This window comes from Engystomops pustulosus, chromosome 8 (assembly GCF_040894005.1).
Source record: "Engystomops pustulosus chromosome 8, aEngPut4.maternal, whole genome shotgun sequence".
Lineage (NCBI taxonomy): Eukaryota > Metazoa > Chordata > Amphibia > Anura > Leptodactylidae > Engystomops > Engystomops pustulosus.
The window spans coordinates 76,549,403-76,570,135 of record NC_092418.1 but is presented as its reverse complement, the minus strand read 5'-3'; the positions used below and the strand labels follow the sequence as shown (position 1 = coordinate 76,570,135).

The 20,733-nt window shown below is 38.4% G+C and overlaps 1 protein-coding gene across 1 annotated transcript in view; it reads right to left on the bottom strand.

Moving 5' to 3' along the window:
- CPS1 (carbamoyl-phosphate synthase 1) overlaps nt 1-20,733 on the bottom strand; it is a 54,262-nt gene that overhangs the window by 14,870 nt on the left and 18,659 nt on the right. Inside the window, exons 22-30 of the mRNA XM_072121349.1 lie at nt 15,144-15,285; nt 10,409-10,474; nt 8,921-8,984; nt 5,444-5,625; nt 3,699-3,893; nt 3,523-3,590; nt 3,364-3,439; nt 1,525-1,602; nt 794-901 (exon numbers count right to left, since the gene is read on the bottom strand). Of these exons, the coding sequence (XP_071977450.1) occupies nt 794-901; nt 1,525-1,602; nt 3,364-3,439; nt 3,523-3,590; nt 3,699-3,893; nt 5,444-5,625; nt 8,921-8,984; nt 10,409-10,474; nt 15,144-15,285 (979 nt within the window). The remainder of the gene's footprint in view (nt 1-793; nt 902-1,524; nt 1,603-3,363; nt 3,440-3,522; nt 3,591-3,698; nt 3,894-5,443; nt 5,626-8,920; nt 8,985-10,408; nt 10,475-15,143; nt 15,286-20,733) is intronic.

Genomic DNA, 20,733 nt, shown 5'->3' with positions numbered 1-20,733 from the left:
TGGGATCTCCATCATTGGAGCTGGGTTTAAATATGTCTACAATGGCTCTGAAGATGGCCGACGCAATGAGATGACATCATGCCTGCCATTTTCCGAGCCGCTGACAGACGCCACACAGAGGAAAAGCATAGAACTACCTGCTGCTTTAGAGAAAGGGGGAAAGATATGTTTGTTATTTTCTCCCACTGCTTAAATAAGGAGAGAGGAGAATTAGGGGGTATAGACCGGACCCATTAAAAGTGAGGAGACTAATGCATCTTTTTCTATAGCCAACTTCTTATAATGTCCCCATTTCTTTGGCCTGTAATTATTAGGATGAAGCTAAAGAAAAAAGGACATAATAAGGATTGAGATTCACAAAAAAACTGTGAGATTACTGGCTACTGTGGGGTAGACACAGCATTTGTTGGCTACTGTGGGGGCAGCATGAAGACTGTTGGCTATGGTAGGGTTACATATTGGCTGGTGTCTCAGGCTATAAGACAATATGTTCATCTTTGTGGTTACCCTCCAAGGGCTAATTGTTATGGCAATACTGTACAAATGTAACAACTAAACACCTCACTAAGTGTAGTAGATATGTATGCAGTGATAGCATTACATTTGGCTCCATTAAGCCAACCACAAGGCCAATGTGGCCCCAGTGAAAATGAATTTGACACCCCTGCCCAAGGTGAACGTTCCACATATGAACTACATCTACCATCTGGCCACCATTAGATGGACACCTGAAATTCTAAGAATCTAAATATTATGCTTTCTCTTTACTGTAAAGCAATAAATATAACCTTACCTTTTCAAGTGCTCCTTGGCTGATGGTCTGTGTTGGAATCATGAGGGTAGCATCTCCTGAGTGAACTCCAGCATCTTCCACATGTTCTGAAATAGCATGACAAATGACCTGCACAAATAAAAATTATGTACATTAAAAATAATTCCTCTGGTTTATTATACAGCACGGATGTCCAACTGGCGATCCAATAACCACGTTTTGGCTCTCTGTCTACAATGACTAATGAGGCTCTCAAACATGTAAGAAGCCATGTAATTACAATCCTGAAAATGTAATCGTTCCTGGATCAGGACACAATGCCCAGGTACTGAGATACAATGACAAAGGCTCCTGTCTACAGGAACAGTTAAGGAGGTCCGGGCATATACTGCAACCAACAGCATGTTCAAACTTCCAAAATTAGCTAAGGGTAAAAACTATAGCTATGATGAATAACGGATATAACAGAAACCATTATAAATTATTGTTGGCCAAATGATGATCTGATTATAACCAGCGAGATCTGCCATGGTGTCTGTCATTTTGAAAGTGACAAAACTGAGGTTTTAACCTTATCACTACATCACTGATAAGGGCGGATTTGGTACTTCCGGGACCCGTATGTGAAAAGTTTTGCTTTTTAGCAATATTATCCTATTCCTAATTTCTCACATGACTGATGATGATAGAAAAATAAGAAATGGGAAATAAATAATAATAATTCCAATGACTATCCCCAGATAACGACTTACACGGCCTTCTTTTGCTACAGCATCCATCTCGACCTCTCTTGCTCCTTGGACGAACTTTGTGATGACCACTGGATGCTCCTGCAAAAATAATATTTAAATACATTTTACTCTTCAGCTGGAAGCAGAAAATATACACAGTCCAAATACAAAATCCACTCTATTTACAGCCCATATGGAGGCACAATAGTGTACCCAGACATTCCTTGGGAAAGATGCCATCTCCTTTCTTCTGATAGTTGATCTTGTCAATCTCCTGTAGCTGAGAGCTTGCATTGCTCACTATAAGTCTTTCTCAGATCAAACCTGCTTCCACGTAAATACCTCTCTTCCTTCTAACCACCTTGAGAGTGTTTAAAGACACTTTCATCTTCTGAGTTAAAACTTCACAGGATGATCTTTAAATACATAAAACCTCTACTCATGCCAAAAAGAGGTCTAATATGAAGACAAGGAACATTACCCTAAGAGCTGGCGAGATGTGAACATTTTGCTGCCAGACGATTATGAATTATATATAACAGTGTTAGTTGAAGATAGAGCAGTTCAAACCATTCCCACGATCTAGGTACTTTATGTAACTATTTCCTATATATAATAAATAACATAATAAAAACATTCTAATGTTTCTCAATCTAAACTTATTTAACACCATGTACAGTAAAATAAAACATTATTACAGATAGATAGATAGATAGATAGATATGAGATAAATAGATAGATAGATAGATAGATAGATAGATAGATAGATATTAGATAGATAGATAGATAGATAGATAGATAGATAGATAGATACTGTGGATAGATAAGGGATATGTACTGTAGATAGATAGATCTACATTAGTGGCAGCACTCCAAAAATAAAATAAAAAATTTGTGAAATTTATTCCATGGCTGGATGTATTGCTGGATGCAAGATATAACACCAAAATATGCATTCCAGCCATGAACTAAACTTCAACAATTTTTCACTTGGAGTTTTGCCTTTTCTGTGGACTTAGATACTAATGGACCAGCAACCAGCTTAGCGCTTTCACCCCAAACTTGAACCTGAAACACAAACAGCAGTGCCTGTTCAACTTCGGGGTTGTTGTGCCAAATCCGCCAAATACGTTAAGGACCCGAATTTGGCATTTCAAACCTGCCCATCACTAGTAGCAACATTTCGATTTACAACTTTGTCATGTAGACATATCTTCATGTCTTCTTTGAGATATGTATGATAGATAGATAGAAAGATAGATAGATAGATGATAGATATGAGATAGATAGATAGATAGATAGATAGATAGATAGATAGATAGATAGATAGATACTACAAGAAAGTTCAAAACAGCACACTCATATCTTGAGAAAAGAGTAATTCGGGTGCACGCTCAATGAGACCGGGCTTCAGATCCTCCAAATAAGTGAAAGAAAATAAGCAGCACTCCAAGACTTGGTTTGTCAAAGTGGAAAAGGACCAACACCTTTTCCACTTTGACAAACCAAGTCTTGGAGTGCTGCTTATTTTCTTTCACTTAGATAGATAGATAGATAGATAGATAGATAGATAGATAAATAGATAATGTAATATTATATTTGACTTTTAGATTGTGTTTGTCCTTTACCTCCACTACCATAATAGTCTTAATGAGGATAGTAAAAATGCTGGTTATCCAAAATGACCGCCATTAGATCACTTTATCTCATGACAAGGAGCTGTATTTTCAGTATAGCTACAGATGCACAGTGAAGTACCCACAGACCTGTACTGGCATTGTATTATGGCTCTGTACAGCTCACTGCTAGAGAAAGATAATACATAAAGTTCATGATCCTGCTATAAAAAATGTTTTTTACCTGTGACACGCGGGTGGCTTCAGCTAAGAAGCTCTTAAGTTCCTCATCTCCATGCACCACATTCATTGCTGAACCACTAGAAATATAGGAGAAATATGAATGAAATTCTGTGTATTACTATAGCAGATGCTATGCGGTCTTGGATTATTTCATGGTTACCTGAGCACATAGGAAGGACGTAGTAAACATGGGTAACCAACAGTCTTTGTGAACTGCAAAGCATCATCCTATTGATACAAAACAACGAGATCAATTATCAATAATACAGCAGTAAATTCACTCTTAATACATAAGAATCATATATGACATTTGTGTAAGTGAAAACTGATTGTTACCAGAGAGTTCACTGCTTTCCATGGTGCTTGGGCAATCTGAAGCTCATCCAGGATTGCTGAGAATATGGACCGGTCTTCAGCCCGATCGATCTGCAGGGGGCTGGTGCCCATGATCTTCACTCCGTTCTTGTGTAGAGGCACTGCCAGATTGTTGGGGATCTGCCCTCCTACTGAGATGATGCAGCCATCACATTGCTAGAGATAAGGACAATAAACATGTCATGTATCTTGTAATGTGCATTATTAATTACTTCCATGATTCCCATCTTCTCTAGTGTTACATTACATTTATGTTACATTTAAGAGACTTCATTTATTTAGAGATTCTTTCCTTTATTCACCTGTTCAAAAGTCCCAATGAGTAAAGAACAAGTTTATTGTAGAACTATGGTAGTCGTCTGTAACATTACTGTCCTCTCTTCAATCACCTAATATTGGTTTGGGCAACACGTTCCTACATTTGTATTTTAGCTCCTATTGTTGCTTTCCTATTCCTCATCAAAATCCTAGAAATGTAAGGGGGTCATGGAAGCATTTTAATATAAATCCTTAAAGGACATCCACTACCAGTATGAAGGATTGTAAACCAAGCACACTGACATACTGGTGTGTGCCCCCTATGGCAGGATCTGCTTTGAAATTATGCAAATGAGCCTGAGGGGCTTTGGGTACCATAGGTGTAAATGGAGCCTGGAGCCACTCAGGCTTATTTTCATAATTTTTAAACCCTTTTTTTCTTAAAAACAAGGGCATAAGAAGCAAATAGAAGAGTGGATCTTGCCAGAGAGGGCGCACACCAGCATGTAAGTTTTCCTGGTTTACGATCCTTAATTCTGGTGGTAGCTTTCCTTTAAGTATGAAAGTGTTGGTACAACAGAGACTCCACATACAGATGTGATCACTAGGCTTCAAGGGCAGTCTGTTATTATTACCCATATTATGGGCTTAAAATAATTCCCCTAATTAGTTATGAAAAATCAGCCTGCTTTCTCTCCTGTAGATGTTTCTTCTCACATTCACTCCTTTCCTTTCCCTTGTGCAGAGAAATCTGTAAGAGTAGCCATCTATAGATATGTCACCTCTGCAAGCCACATCTGTTTCAAAGATAAAATACTCCAATAGACTTGAATAGAGATCTGTGCACATGAAAGAAATAAAATAGGGTAAACCTGAAACTATAGATCATTTATCCTAAGGATATATGGATATATCATACATATCTGATATAGGAATACTCAATTTAAGCCAGTTTGCACAATAGCGATATGTTGTATTTTGAATTCATAATGATAACTAAGGATTTTACATCTTACAATTTTTTGTTCACAATGTGTTCACTGTATTCTTATAATTATGGTTTCTGAATCTCCTAATTACACCTTCCTGTCTCACAATGTTGAATGTATCATAATTCTGAATCTGAAAGTTATAAATATTATAATTAAAGAATATATATATATACCCTTTATATTAATTATAAGCCTTATATTTGTGAAAGAGATAAAAAGATAACAGACAGATGAGAGATAGATGATAGATGAAATATAGATACATACAATAGATGATAGATAAATATCGATCTGACTAGACTTACATAGTTCTTTATACATTATTTATCTGTTTGCATTGTTATGTACTTTATTTTTCACACTCAGCTCTTATATTATTAACATTATGTTTCCATTTTTACTATTCGTTAACAGCATTCGAAGAGTCAATTTTCAACATTGGAAACTCTTACTTACTTCATGCTGGAATACATCCAAAATTCTTTCCTGTGACAGCTCCTCAAAGTAAAGTTTGTCACATTCATCAAAATCTGTGCTGACAGTCTCAGGATTGCAGTTGACCACCACAGTCTTCTTGCCTAGCTGGCGGAGGGTACGGATGCTGGAAACTGCACACCAGTCAAACTCAACACTGCTTCCTGTACAACGAAGAATATGGGCATAAATGGAAATTTCCAGAAATAAACAAACACAAAAAGTGCAAAAGTGGAAGTGCAAAGCAACTTAAAAGTGTTGTTGAGGTTCCAATTGCATTTGGTCTCCTATATCTATGCCACTCATAGGCTCTCTAAAAGTAGTGGGCTTTACTGGTCAGGTGTGGTGCTGTTTTTGGAGGAAAGCATTCATGCTTATTAAAAAACATGACTGACTAAAGTCACTATGATTGATTGTTGGCGCAGAGCTCCCTCTCCTTATGTCTTCAACAACCCTACCATATAGATTGTGAGCCCTCTTGGTCCTCACTTGTCTTAATGTAATGTATGTGCATCCCTTATTGATTTTGCAGCATAATCAAATTTTGCTCTAAAAATTATGGTAAAATAGTAATAGTAATAATAATAATAATGATGATAGATGTGTCCACCTTTAGCTCTCATTTGTTTAGAAGATCCAATTTCTTATTGGACCCATTTAGCACAATGCTGGTTACCAAAACCATTAAAAAAACCAACCTTGTATAAAACATCTATATCATGCTATTACTTCAATAGAATCACTAAATTCTTGTAGTTCTTTAACAACATTTCTGGTATATAAGGGTTGTCTGGCTGGTAGATTTTTATTTGAAAGTGTTAAAATGGCTTAATAATACTTGATGCCCCTCCTTCTTCCATGCTAATCCTCTTGACTGAAAAAAAATTACAATTCAGCTATTGATTGGTCAAAGCATTGACCCCCCTCAGCCAATGAACAGCCATTTCCTGTTTGTCAAGAAGGACCAGGAAGTATAGATTGGTGAGAAGATGGGGAAGAAATAGAACTGGGGTAGCAAAATTTAAAGAAAAAAATTAAAAAAACTTTATCCAATTCTGACCATTTTTTTTAACAAATATTATTAGCCGGACAGCACGTTTAACTGATGATGTTGTGATTTGCACTGGGTCAAAAAAACCTTTGTTTTATACCATTGACTCATCAACAAAATTATTAACACTTTAAATATACTATGTTTTTGAAAAAATTCAGAAGGGGTTAACCTGCACAAATGCTTCCACCACCTGTGCACGCAGAGATGGTGTGTTTAGCCAGATGTCTATTCATAACTGTATCTCACCAGCACCGAAAATGTGTCTCATTAAAGGTGGAGGAGCCCTAGACAATTACCAGAATAAATGGGAAATAGAACCCAAGGAGCGAAGCTGTTCATGAATCAGTAAGGTTAAAACTCTTTTGTCAGCAAGCAGAGATTAGTCTGGTATGAGAGCTATCTCACTTATTAAAAGTTAATGACATTTTTTTTTTTTTTTGCCTGGAAACTTCTAATCTCTTACATTATAATGTATTTCTTTTTAACCTACATCGAGGGCAGCAGATATTTTATTATGTAAAATAGTATTCATTAGAATTTAGTTTATTAATTTGCTAGTTACCACTGACATGCTGCAGACCTCAGGGCTCAAGTATGTCATCTTTTTTCCGTTACACTGATTTCCTACACATTCATAGCTGAGAGCACAAGGCCATTCATGTTGTATTAATGCTGGAAGATACCCCCGCTATAGGGAAAAATAGCCAAGTCTCTAATACATATGGGAATGTCCTGATTTTTACACAATTGCAAATGTACAAGCACGGAAGGATTGGGTTGGTAGATTTGAACATGCCCAATCTTTTTTATAAGCCTCCAAGAGGGGTGTCTTGAAGTTTCTTTCTCTTTTCCCTATTTGGATTATATGTAAACCTATGCATAGGGGATGAACCAGTGTGTCAGCCTTAGCAGGATTGTCTTTTTCATGCGACTGGAAATTTATATAGTAGTTCTTTACGTTTTTATGTTTTTGTAATATACAAAAATAGAAAAGAAAACACTCATCCCTAACCCATCTCATATTTAAGAAGGGTTCCCTTCATTCGGCAAACCATCCCAATTTGTTGGCCCGGGTAGATTTATAGAAAACAAGAGAGTTGAGAGTGTAGTATCGCATTGTTGATATCGACATTTTCAGGAATAGATTTTGTATTTACTTAAAAGGGTAGTAAGAGGGGGTGTATAGGTGGAACTTAAATACCCTGATTTGACAACTAGCATTTAGGCCCCAAGCATACGATGTGCTAAGGCACAGCCCCTCTGCCTTTCCTTGGGCACATTTACAGTGCAGTGAGAGCCTGATGCCTACCATCTGTCTGCAATGCCATCCTATTCCTGCCTGTCTTTGTGGCACCAGCAGTCTCGATACATGGACAGCGTTGGTGTCAGATGGGCCACAAGCAATGCAGCAATGCACACACGAGCGTGAGCACAAGGCCTAAGTTACTATATTATATTCGGGAACAATATTTTTTTTGCAGGGGAATTTCTGATTTACATCATCTACATGAAACTCAAAATAAATCAGAATTTTTTGGAGCTATTCAAGGCTAAAAATCTGGATTAAGGGAAATCTACAATCAAAATCCATCATGATAAACCAGGGACACTAACTCATAGATCTAGGCACTGTGGTAATCTTATTTGTTATCCATGACCTCCAACCTTCAGGCTAATAAGTCATAAGGGCTACGGGGGTGCATTACCAAAGCCCTTCCATGCTGCATATTCAAAGTCTTTTACAGTGTGCAGGAGCACTTCCCCCCTGTGTACTTAAACTTCCTCTACTACAGTGAGATTAGCAGGCAGAGGGAGGAAGTGCTGAGGGAGCAGAGGTGGACGGAAGACGATATAACAGTCTGTGAAGCAAAAACATAACCTCCAGAGCCCTTCTGACTCATAATTTTAAAAGTTGATTTTATAAGGAAGGAGCCCATGGGTAACAAATATAAGAAGATTGCCACAGTCAGAGGGTCTGGATCTATGAGTAATTGCCCCTGGTTTATCATACTTAATTTTGATGGTAGATTTCCTGTAAGGATTAGCATTATAAGAAGCAGTAATACAGAACCTGTGGTGTAACATTGCATGTTAAATTTAGTTTTTTTAAATATTTCAAGCTACATTTCTGGTAATAACGATCAATAATGCAACAAGTCAAGTCATGATAGCAGGAGGACTCTACATAATGAATAAGCAGTAAAAGAACGTCTTCAAATGTAAAAGCCAAACAGGAAGCAATGCAATAATGGCTGAGGAACTTGTAATACTAAGTGTGGAATCCATATGTTAGTTGTTAGTGATATTAATACTTTACTTACAAAACAGATTGCTTTAGCCACATTTACCTACTTGCGTTATTTATTAACTGTTTATTACAGATATAAGCGGATAACAGATAGTACCTATATGATACGGGCCACAGCCTAGAACCATCATCCCATGGTCATCAAACTTTATGTCATGCTCCTGCGAAAGAGAGGAGAAGAGGCATTAACCATAGCACAGAAATATGGATCATAAAAAGCAGTATTGAAAGGTATGTGGTAACTCTAGCAAGAAATGTCAAACTTCTAATTGTATTTCTTATAAATAGTCAACCCAGAAGTCTAATGTGTCCTCAAAAATGTGCTAATTATTAATGCACGTTTTTAACAAAAGGTTGTAGAGATCTACAAGTTTTCAACCTATTTGTTACGGCAATTCACATATATATATATATATATATATATATACAATAATAGATATAATAAATACATGTAAATTGGTTGTTTTAAAGAGGACCTGTCATCCTCAAAAACGGCACTAGTGCTACAAGAGTCCCAGCAGTGTTACACTGCTAGCATTATAAGAAACCTTACAACGCTTACAAACACTGCTGCGTTGTACTCTGGAACGGGGTGGGATTAGGGGTGGTGACTGCTGCATGACGTGTGGAAGTCATCGCTGACCTATGGAGGCGCTGCCTCTTTCCTGGACCGCCCCCTCATGAATATGCTGGACCCCTTTGAGAGCGGTCCGGCGTTTCCAGTTTACAGCGCAGCAGTGTTTGTTAGCGTTATCAGAGGTTTCTGATAACGCTAGAATTGTAAAACTGCAGAGACTGGTGTAGCACTAGGAGCTGCTTACTTTAGTAAGCCGCTCCTTGTGCCTTTTTTGAGGGTGACAGGTCCTCTTTAAGGTAATGCACAAAAAAGAACATTTTGGGTCAATAATACTTTGTTGTCATGGTCTAGTCTTCCCTTCAGTGGACTCATATGGATTACCAGTAGTTTTATTTTTGTAGTAGAATTCTGTAGCAGATTATAACACAACTTAAAGGAGTATTGTCGTCTGGGCATTCACATTCTGTTTCATTAATCTGCCATATATATACATTTCTTCAATTAGATGTTATTAAAAAAAATGCACCTGGGTGAAGAGAATTTCTCAAAAATGTAGTGATATGGTCCCTTAGAAACCAGACTGACTCCTTGGATACGGCCACCTCTGCTGGAGGGATTGCACAAAGATACAAAGGGTTTTTGTATAGGAAATGTCCGGGAGTTACTGCATGTCCTACAGCCGTCCTGTGGTAATGATTGCTGAATTCAGGAGGTCAGGCAGGGCCCAATAGTGCATGTCTGGCCACCGCTGCCAAAGTGTGAGGTGGTCGTATCTGAGGAAGCCATCTCGTTTCTAAGGGACAACATGACTACATTTATGAGAAATTATCTTCACACAGGAACATTTTTTTAATGAAATCCAATTGAAGAAATGATTACATATGGCAAATGAGTGAAATGAAATGTAAATGCCCAGATGGGAATACCCATTTAATAGCACAACATGAATTGATATGAAATATTTAGAAAAATCAAGTTAAAGTCAAAGTATTAAACCCCTCATCGTACCTGTCCATTGTAGGTGAGATAGAGGTAGTTTGTTATAGCAGGATATTCAGCAGCCAAAGTATCAATCTGTAGAATGAAAAAAGATACAATTTCATTACTATGGAAATAAATACTGTAATATTATAGTAATTTATTTGTTCACATAGATTCTCCGACCTGTTGAACCCCAAAAATGTATTAAATGATTTCTCCATGAATTTTGATTATTAGTCTATACTCAGCGTAGGCCTTCAATTGCTGACATCCACACCTCACGATGATACTACTACAGCTGTTACTACCTGGGAAATTACAATGCACGCAGCTGCAAGGATACAACTCCATGCTCTGTTTAGTGGTTGGAAGCCGTAACTGCAGGTCCCCAGTAAAAATCAATGGGACTTACAGAAACAGCTAAACAACATAAATATCACATGTCATTTTCATTTTTAGCTAAAAAAATTAAAGCTGCACAAATGACCACATTTTTATTACATTTAAATAGTTTTTTTTTTAAATTAAAACCTTTTTTTTAAAAAACTCATTTCCTTGCTTTGCCATATTCTAAAGGCAAATACCCTTTTCATAGGTCAGTGGACTGAGTTGTGTATGATGTCTTTTTTTGCAAGACAAGCGGAGTTTTCATTGCGGCCACAATGACTTTGGAGACTGTACAATGTTTTGATCAAATGTAATTTTTTATGTGTTCCTAAATGGCAAAAAGTGAAATTCCAACATTTTGGTGCTATTAATCATTTTTATATTTCAATATATATACCTACTATAGTTTATGATTTTCTTTATTTTTACACCAGTTCTAGATAAAAGGGGGGATTATTAAAAAATTCCCCAGGCTCAATTAACACCTATGGAGCCCGGAACCCATCAGGCTCATTTGCATAATTTTAAAGCCTTTTTTTCTTAAAAACAAGGATATAGAAAGCTTAAAAAAGATCCTGCCAGAGGGGGCAACACCAGTATGTCAGTGTGCTGGGTTTACAATCCTTGCTCCTCGTGGTTGATGTTATTTAATGCCCCCAAAATGAACTATTCCATCACGAGTCATTAACATGAGCGGTTAAGCTCTAGGGTTCCATTGCAATATTTATAACAGGGCCCCAGCCTAACTTGTGTCAGATAAGAAACTGATATCTTCTTACATGGCAGACCAGCCTGTGAACCACCTTAGAAATCAAGGCTGATAGCAGATGCTACCTCAGCACCCTCTATACATATACCCCTGACTTTCACCCTACTTAGTGCAATACAGCTACAATGCTTTATATGACATTAATATAAAACTTCCCTCGGTGCCATTTTTACCTTCTACAAACATTTGAACACAAACTTCTATTTTATTGAGCCCATTTAAATAGAAATACTGAAGCAATGAACAGGACAACACAAAACGCATTTACAACATCCATATACTGTATTGTAGACACGGTACTATTCAGGATGATTTTAATAGAATTCTTTGGAGTTTATGTAACAATATGAGGCTGTTATTTATACGTTCATGGCCTCCAGGGTCACTACTGAAAAGACCATGACTATGGAACGTGTTACTACTATTATTAATGCTGAAGATAATAAAATTATCCCTTTTATAAAGTAAATTACTTGTTAAGGAACTGCATGTAATCGAATTCTGTAATATGAGCACTTCTAGGGAGTGACAGACTTTATCACATGATCTTCGACTAAACATCCAGCAGTTAAAGGGTGCAGCATTAATTAGCTCCAACCAGGATTCTATTACCTCATAGCAAATGACGGGATCAAGTGTACAAATGCATCCGTGTTACGACGGTGCATACCAAGTAACTTCATTAAAATAGAGGAGCCGGCCGTGAATGCAGAATGACTTTGGTAATGATGGGGCACTTAAAGTAAAGTATTAGCCCATAAAACAATGTTAGCACCTCGGGAGATGGCTGCGAGGCTAGTTTTTTCGAGCCAGATGCTGCACGTTTAAACCAGGTCAGCTCCTGATGTTTCGTGATTACAGGTTTTTATATACTGTTTAATTGCCACTTCAGCGGAACGCCACCGTTTCAATGGGAGCTCTCAAAGAGCCGCGTGGAAATTGCTTTGTGGGTGAAATAAGGAATGATGAAAATGGAAAATGAAATTGCCTGACATAAAGAAGGTTAATCTGTCAGATGATATAAAAATATCAAGATTGGAATAGTAATATCATCCAAGCCAATGGGGAGACTCGGCTTTTGGGCTTTTGTTCAATTGAGATCCAATTGGTTTAAACTATTAGAGAATTGGAACCATAGAAATCTCGAGTTCTGAAATTTAATCAATGTCATGATCAAACAGGAAAAAATTGGCTGGTTGAGTGGACATGGAGACCACTATAACTGCGTCTAGTTCAGGGGAATGAATTTTCAGAAATTGTCATATTGTTTAAAGGAAACCTACCACTTGAAGTGGCAGGTTTCCGATGGCAATACCGAGCACCAGCTCAGGGTGAGCTGGTGCCAGAGCTTATTTTAGTTAGTGTTTTAAACCGCGGTATCGCGGTTTAAAACACTTTTTAAACTTTATAGCCGGCGCATGGAGGTACGCGCTCGGCGCTTATCATGCGCGCGGCTCTCATTCACTTCCTATGTAGCCGCGCGCACGGTAAGCGCCCAGCGCGTTCCTGCCTGCACCGGCTATAAAGTTTAAAAAGTGTTTTAAACCGCGATACCGCGGTTTAAAACACTAACTAAAATAAGCTCCGGCACCAGCTCACCCTGAGCTGGTGCCCGGTATTGCCATCGGAAACCTGCCACTTCAAGTGGTAGGTTTCCTTTAATACCTAAAGGCCTGATTTTTCATGCTACTATATACAGGAAGAGTGAAAAGTCCCAGGACATCCTTTTATTTCAGAGAAGAAAGGGAAAATTATATCTGAATACCCCAGCAAGTTATGGACGAGGGGCCGTTCTTTAAAGGGTATTCTCCATTCCTTTGGTAAAATTTGGTCGGAAACTTAACCTTTCATATCTCTAAATCTGAATGACAGATAACAAAATCACTAAATACTTGAGAACTGCACTAAATATTCCTGATGTATATGCTTGTGTCATTATTATAAAGTTTTAAGATCAGAATATCATAAACCTTATCACAATTTGTTCTATAATCAAATACTTAAAAGCTTCATTGCTTCGTTTTCAGTTTTTGCAAAAAAATATAAAAATGATTGTGTTTTTGGGTAAAAGAGTCTATTTCACTATTCCATGGGTTAAGGAATCATCATTGATAGCTGTCTGATCCCATAGAATCCATGTCTTGTACATATCTCAGGAAGGCTAATGTCTACAAAATAAAGGACATGGTTGTTCCTTCTGATTAATTGCTGAGTTTCTGAAGCCTCGTGTTTTACGGCTGTCATGAAGCTGTATTGACAGTTTTCGAGATATTAAAAAATAATATATAAAAAAATCTTTGTTTCTTTTCTTGATGTGACAAGCACTAGCTTCAAAGTATGACCGTGGTGCCATGCTTCTTGTAATATGATGAAATCTGCTTCTCTTGCATTTTAATATATGCTTGAAGATCATTGAAATTCTTGGCCGCATCTAATTTTTTCCTATTCAATTCCAGTGTGTAAATATTGTGTTAATGTAATCTGTCTTCATAGGGGTGAAAATGTAAGGCATTTATTTTTGTTTTTAGTGATGTCCTTCAGGGCAATTGTAGCTTAGCTTGTCATTAGATAAATGGCGACCTAGTGGGGGTCATTTACTAAGGGCCCAATTCGCATTTTCCCGACGTGTTACCCGAATATTTCCGATTAGCGCCGATTTCCCCTGAATTGCCCCGGGATTTTGGCGCACGCGAACGGATTGTGGCGCATCAGCGCTGGCATGCACGACGGAAATGGGGGGGCGTGGCCGAACCTAAACCCGACGGATTAGGAAAAACCACCGCATTTTTTTAAAAAATGTGTTGCGAAAATTGCACTTACCTTCACTCGGCCCGGCTCGGTGTATTCCAGTGCGTTCCGATGCTCTTCAGAGCAGCAGCGACATCTGGTGGACAGCGGAGGAACTGCCTTAATAAATCCCGTCCGGACCCGAATCCAGCACAGAGAACACGCTGCTGGATCGCGAATGGACCGGGTAAGTAAATTTGCCCCAATGTGTATGGAGTGTTACAATGTTCCAAAAATTTTTTCTGATAGTTGGGCCTCAATGTACCAAATTATTTGTCCTGACAGAAAATAAACCCCTGTCCTTTGCTATTGTCTTCTAGATATATAGTAATATATATGCAATGTGGGGACACCAGATGGATAACTTTCAGCCCTTATATCCATAAAATTGGGCACATTTACTAAGTGCGTTCCTCATGTTCACGTTCTTCATGGCTAAAACGGCTTGCACAGGTATTTAAGAAGTCTGTGTGCTGTGATTGTGCCACACGTGACCCTTTTTGTGGCGCAGCTGCGCTGGCTTCCAGTCTGACTGATTCTGACTGAGCGCCATATTTAACTTTCAAATTGTGTTGCACGCCCTATGTTAGAGAGGCACCACAAAATAGATGGTGAACTCTATCGAACCTGTGAGGGGAAGCGACACATTCATGATTTCAGGCGCACAATCTTAGTGAATCGCCGCACGCTGCATAATACATGGAAATAGCACTTTTAGTGAACTTAAGTGACCTGATAATTAAATGTGTCCCTCTGTGTATACCATGGTGTTTGTTCCTCTGCACATGTGGCTACCAAGTCTCTAGAAAAGAGACTTACCTGCTTGACCCATGGCTTGACATTCTTGTTTTGTCTCAGCTCTCTGGTTTGAGCTTCAGTCAGTCCCAGACACTTTCCAATATACCGGTCGGAGAACCCAATTTGTTTGGCACGACGTAAGGTCTCTTCTGGCACAGATTCACTAAAGCCAAACATAAATCAATCCTTCAGATGACATTCCATACCATCAATCTATAGATGAATTCAAATCTAAGTATGAACTAGTATATATTGAATATTCTAGATTTTATATAAAAGGGTAATTTCACTATTTTTACAGCAAGGAAGCTTCTTCTATGCATTTATTTCAAGAATGCTTGATGTTTGCGCAAAAATTTCATCCTTTGAAAGTTCCTGCACTCCTTACATGCCGTGTTCAATAATACATGATAAAAGGAGGATGAATAAAATTCCTCTTAATGAGTAAGTTTTCACCTGTCAGAAGGAGCAGAGGGAACGAAAGGGAGGCACTGGACGTATGCGTGACGCATCCCAATCACCCAGACACAATTCAGTGTCCCTTACGCCTCCTTGTCCTTTTCATCGCCTGGATTTGTGACATGGCTAATCATCCAAAAAGGGTACACAGGCCATGATACAACGTACGTCTGGCAACATCCAACTGAGACTTCCTTCAGCTTTAAACAAACATCACTAAAGACATGTTATGCCCAGCCTTAAATACTCAGAAATGAATCAATTATACATCTTATGCTGAGACATCTCTGCATGCTACAAGAAACAATCTTTGATATTGTGGAACGTGTGTAGACTGAGTTTAGTCTACACAATTATGGCTCAATTAAGGCTTGTAAATGGCTAGGCTGTGGATGGAAATCATCAGATCAAAGGTATAGAGGAGCCGATTTATTTAATTTGGCTACAGATCCATGTAAAAATGAATCAGTCCATACAAGGAGAGATAGCAGACACATTCCATGTGTGCAGGAGTGTAACTAGGAGAGACAGGACCCCATTCAGAAGTCTGCCCTTCCACCTTAAAAAATATACATATGTATGTACTCACACATGTAAGTTACAATTACACACATTTATATACTTATATACATACCCAGCGTATGAACACCACATATACATATATCATATAAACATATAGACTATAAACACACATGCATACAATACCATATAGAGAAACACAGCATATACTCTCGAAATACCCCAGATGCTGGGGCCCCTGACAATGTGGGCCCCATAGCAGATCTACCCCTGTAGTTATGCCCCTGCACATGTGTTTGCTGATTTGGGCCATCTATATAATGTGTAGGGAGTCCTCCTGACTCCCTCCTTGACATCTGTATTTCAATGGCTCACTCATTTTGTGAGTGTGTATTTAGATATCTTTCATGCAAGTCAAGTATATGCCAGTAGATACCTTGCATACAAGGCCAACAAGAGTCACCATGTCAGTGAAAGAAGCCTAGGGTCGTTGGATTTCAACATGTCCAATCCTCCTGTTCTCAGATAAGATGTCTGGCAATTGCTCCCTTTACCCCAAACCTGCAGTGTGCATATGTATAAGAGGGGTCAGGAGAACTGAAGTATATGGAAAGTATAATGTAGCAGGTGCTGTGTTCTCAGGAACGGTAGTCTGAGATTTACTGTCTGCTTATAATCTGCTAAACGAGCAATAACTCAATGGCTAATGATGGTGTTACATCTTATTTTCAAGGCTGTAGCTGGTATATAGTATATTTTTTATGTCACACTTCATGGCACTGCTGATATTAAGTAGTGGAAGAAGTGGGGATTCTAGGTGCGTACTGCCTTGAAGGAAGTTTATGATACATTTCTACAAAAAAAAAATCACCATCTATTTGGAACAGATTGGGGCCAATTTAACCATAGTGGAAATATTGTAGCTCTACTGGGCCCTATGGCAGCTGGGGGCCGATTGTTAGACCCAACTTCAACACTATCTGCATTCTCAGGACTAAAGATAGAGATGAATGCCATGGCAATAAATTTATATTTCCTTGCACGTAGATTTTGGAGAGAGCCCTCCAGCCCAGTACTCCTTTTTCATGTTTTCTTCCCCCATAGTGAAGTGTAGTCAACAAGTGACCATCTACACCCTTAGTGACAGACCCTCAGGTCTTCCAGCTTACTGCGATTTGTATGTAAGAGATTTATTGATGGTGTTTTTGAATACTATGAAATAAAATAGTTGGAAAATGGCAATAAAATAATGCTGGAAGTACAGTATAGAAAATCCTCGCTACTGTACATTATCTATTGTCATGTCTATTCTACAAAGAGGAATATACAGAAGAAAGACATATTTAAAATAATTGGATTAACCAGGTAATTGATTACAATTAATAAAATAAAGGTCCCATTTCAATTTTTCTCTTTCCAAATCCAAATGTTGGAGTGTATATTGTTATCTGAGTCTGTACTGCCCCCTTGTGGACTGATAAAGACTGTAACAATCCATCAAGAACTCATGATACCAGCAAAAGCAACAAGGGAAGCTCAGCAAAACCTCATAAACTGAGAAAGGTCAAAGGGAGTCAGCAAACCGCTAAGGATAATATACAGCCAGGGGAACAGATTTACTGCTATCTATTCCTCTGCTTTTTATATGGACAGTAAAAGACACCCTCAGATTTACGAACAAATTATCATCACCTTAAATGGAGGAAGAAGGGGAAAATGCAGAGCTGGAGGGATATAAAGGGAGAACAATGTACAAGCTCTCATATTGTTTTTTTCGGACTTATATAATAAAAGACAATGTACTCCAGACTAGGTGGTTAAGGGTATAACCCTGAATTCTACTCCGCAATGTTATTAACCTTCGCACGGCTGTGAAGTTTGCAGTTTGGGTTATTATAAACCACAATTTTGGGACTATAAAAAAGAATCTTATTTTTTAACTGCATAGACTACAATGACACAATCTGCTATACTGTACTGCAAGATTTCAGGGGGGGGGGGGTGATTTGCATCTGTTTGTTGTAGACTGAGTTGTTCAGATATCAGCAGTACCAGATTTTGGATGCCTACAGGGTGCCTAAAGGCTCCACTGGCACCAGGGGAGGATTTTTGAAATTTACTACCTATATAGTGTTAGATCCAAACTTCTTGGGAATGGAGAGGAATTTTCTTCTGCTGGCTTTCAGCTGAAGGACCTTTGAAGGTCCTAGAATAGCTCTTGTATTTGTGTCAATAGCATTTATGCCATTGCTCCTGGGCTGTATAAATATTATAGCACCTACAAGTCTGGATTCACTTCCTTCATATGGTACTAGAATTAAGCTTCTTGGGGAATGGAGGATGCATTCATTCTGCCTCCTAGAAAGTTCCTGAAATGGCTCCTTTGTGCATATGTATTAAGAGCAGGCACAGATGTACGAGGATTTCATGGCTGAAAGTCCTTCTCAGTATAAAATTTGGTAGGTAGTCATGAGCCCCCTAGAAGGCTTGGGTCTCGGGCTACCGCCCAATCTGCCTATATTATAATCCACTACTGATTTCAGGGCTAAGTGACCCTCTCTTTATCATCCCTATGGAGCAGTACCAACCTGGTGGCCATGGGCTGCCTTGCAGCCTTGAGCTGCCACACAAAACGGCACATGTTATGACCAGCTACTGACTGCTATAGAATTTACAGGCAGTCCCCGGGTTACATACAAGATAGGGTTTGTAGGTTTGTTCTTAAGTTGAATTTGTATGTAAGACGGAACTGTATATTTTATCATTGTAATCCCAGCCAGAACTTTTTTGGTCTCTGTGACTTTGTGGGATTTTAAAAATGTTGGGTTGTCATTAGAACCAGGATTAACAATAAAGCTTCATTACAGACACCTGTGATATCTGTTACAGCTGTTTATTGTAGCCTAGGACAAAAGTACAGCAAATTACCAATATCCAGAGGTCCGTTTGTACCTAGGGGTCGTATGTAAGTCAGGTGTTCTTAAGTAGGGGACCGCCTGTACTAGTATTTAAAGAGCATAATTCATTAATAGTTGAGTCACTGTCTTGGCTGCTGGGACAGAATCAATTACTTAACCCCCCTCCCCATTAACTGGACCCATGGTAGCAACACAGGAGGAACAAAGATTTTAGGTGACCCTTGATGCAACTATAAATTAAACTCTGGACACATACTGTATGCCTTGGTCCAAATAATGGCCGTTTATGATGATCCCATTTATAGATCCATGAAGCCAACTTGGGAGCTTCCTTATACAGTTACTTTTTATGGTATCAGTGCAATTCAGATTGTGTCCCAATATTATTTATAACATGCATTCATGATAAGTTGTCTCACTTCGGGTTATTTACAATAATTTTCTCTTGCCCCATCCATTGGCATATTGTAACATATACAGGCGGTCCCCTAGTTAAGAACACCTGACTTACAAAGGACCCCTAGTTACAAACGGACCTCTGGATTTTGGTAATTTACTGTGCTTTAGTCCTAGGCTACAATAATCAGCTATAACAGTTATCAATGGTGCCTGTAATCAAGATTTATTATTAATCCTGGTTCTTATGACAATTTAACATTTTTAAAATCCAATTGTCACAGAGACAAAAAAAATTTTGTCTGGGGTTACAATAATAAAGTATACGGTTCCGACTTACATACAAACTCAATTTAAGAACAAACCTACAGAACCTATCTTGCATGTAACCTGGGGACTGTTTGTATTGTTTTCTTGAGTTACATAAGCAATAACCACTAAAAAAATCGCATGCCACAACATCATTCGCTCTAGACACATTATAGCATTGGTCTTGAGTAGGTGGGATTTATCATATCTGATTTCTGGAATGAGAGCAATAACTGTGGATGCTTTTTTATGTAAATGCATTTAAATGTTACCTGGAATACTGGGCACTCCACTACTTGTGCAGCTTTGTGGCGGCGCTGCCTGCTTATCTCATTTTTATCATACTGGCCAGTATTAATCTTCCGCTCTGCCAAGCACTGATGAGGTTAAGTGAATTATTTGTGCTTTTGCAGTAAATCAGTGGAGGCGGTTTTGTCTACTAGCACCAATTCTAAAGAGCGTGCCACCTGTTCCTGCATCTGCTTATTGTACCCAATACAAGAAAAACATATTTTAACAGCATTAGAATTTTGGAGGTGTGCCTTACTTCTAACATATTCTAGCCTTGTTTTCAGTCGAACAGTCTAGTCCTCTCTCATCTGTTGTATGAACAATTTTGTGGGCTTAAAACACAATTTCTTACTTGGCGTCACATTAAGCTAATTATGGCTAGCTTTGAGAGAATTGTCTATACACAGCTGGTTTGGCCGTCACTAAATAATAACACTTGTGGATTTGTCTACATAAAATATTTAAAGCTTCCAGAACATATTAGATGTGAATTGGCCAAACCCCTAAAGTCGTGGTTGACAATCCGATGTGTATGATCCCCATTAGAAAAGACAAGATTCCAGATATCCTATCCTTTTGTTCTCAGATTAAAGAACAACTTAAATTTTTTTTCCCACAAATCAATTGCTCTTGGTATGTAGAACAACTTCGCCTATTACCTTTGTTACCTACATTCAGTAGTTTCTTTGCTATCCCCCTCAGATTATCTGAAGAAGCTA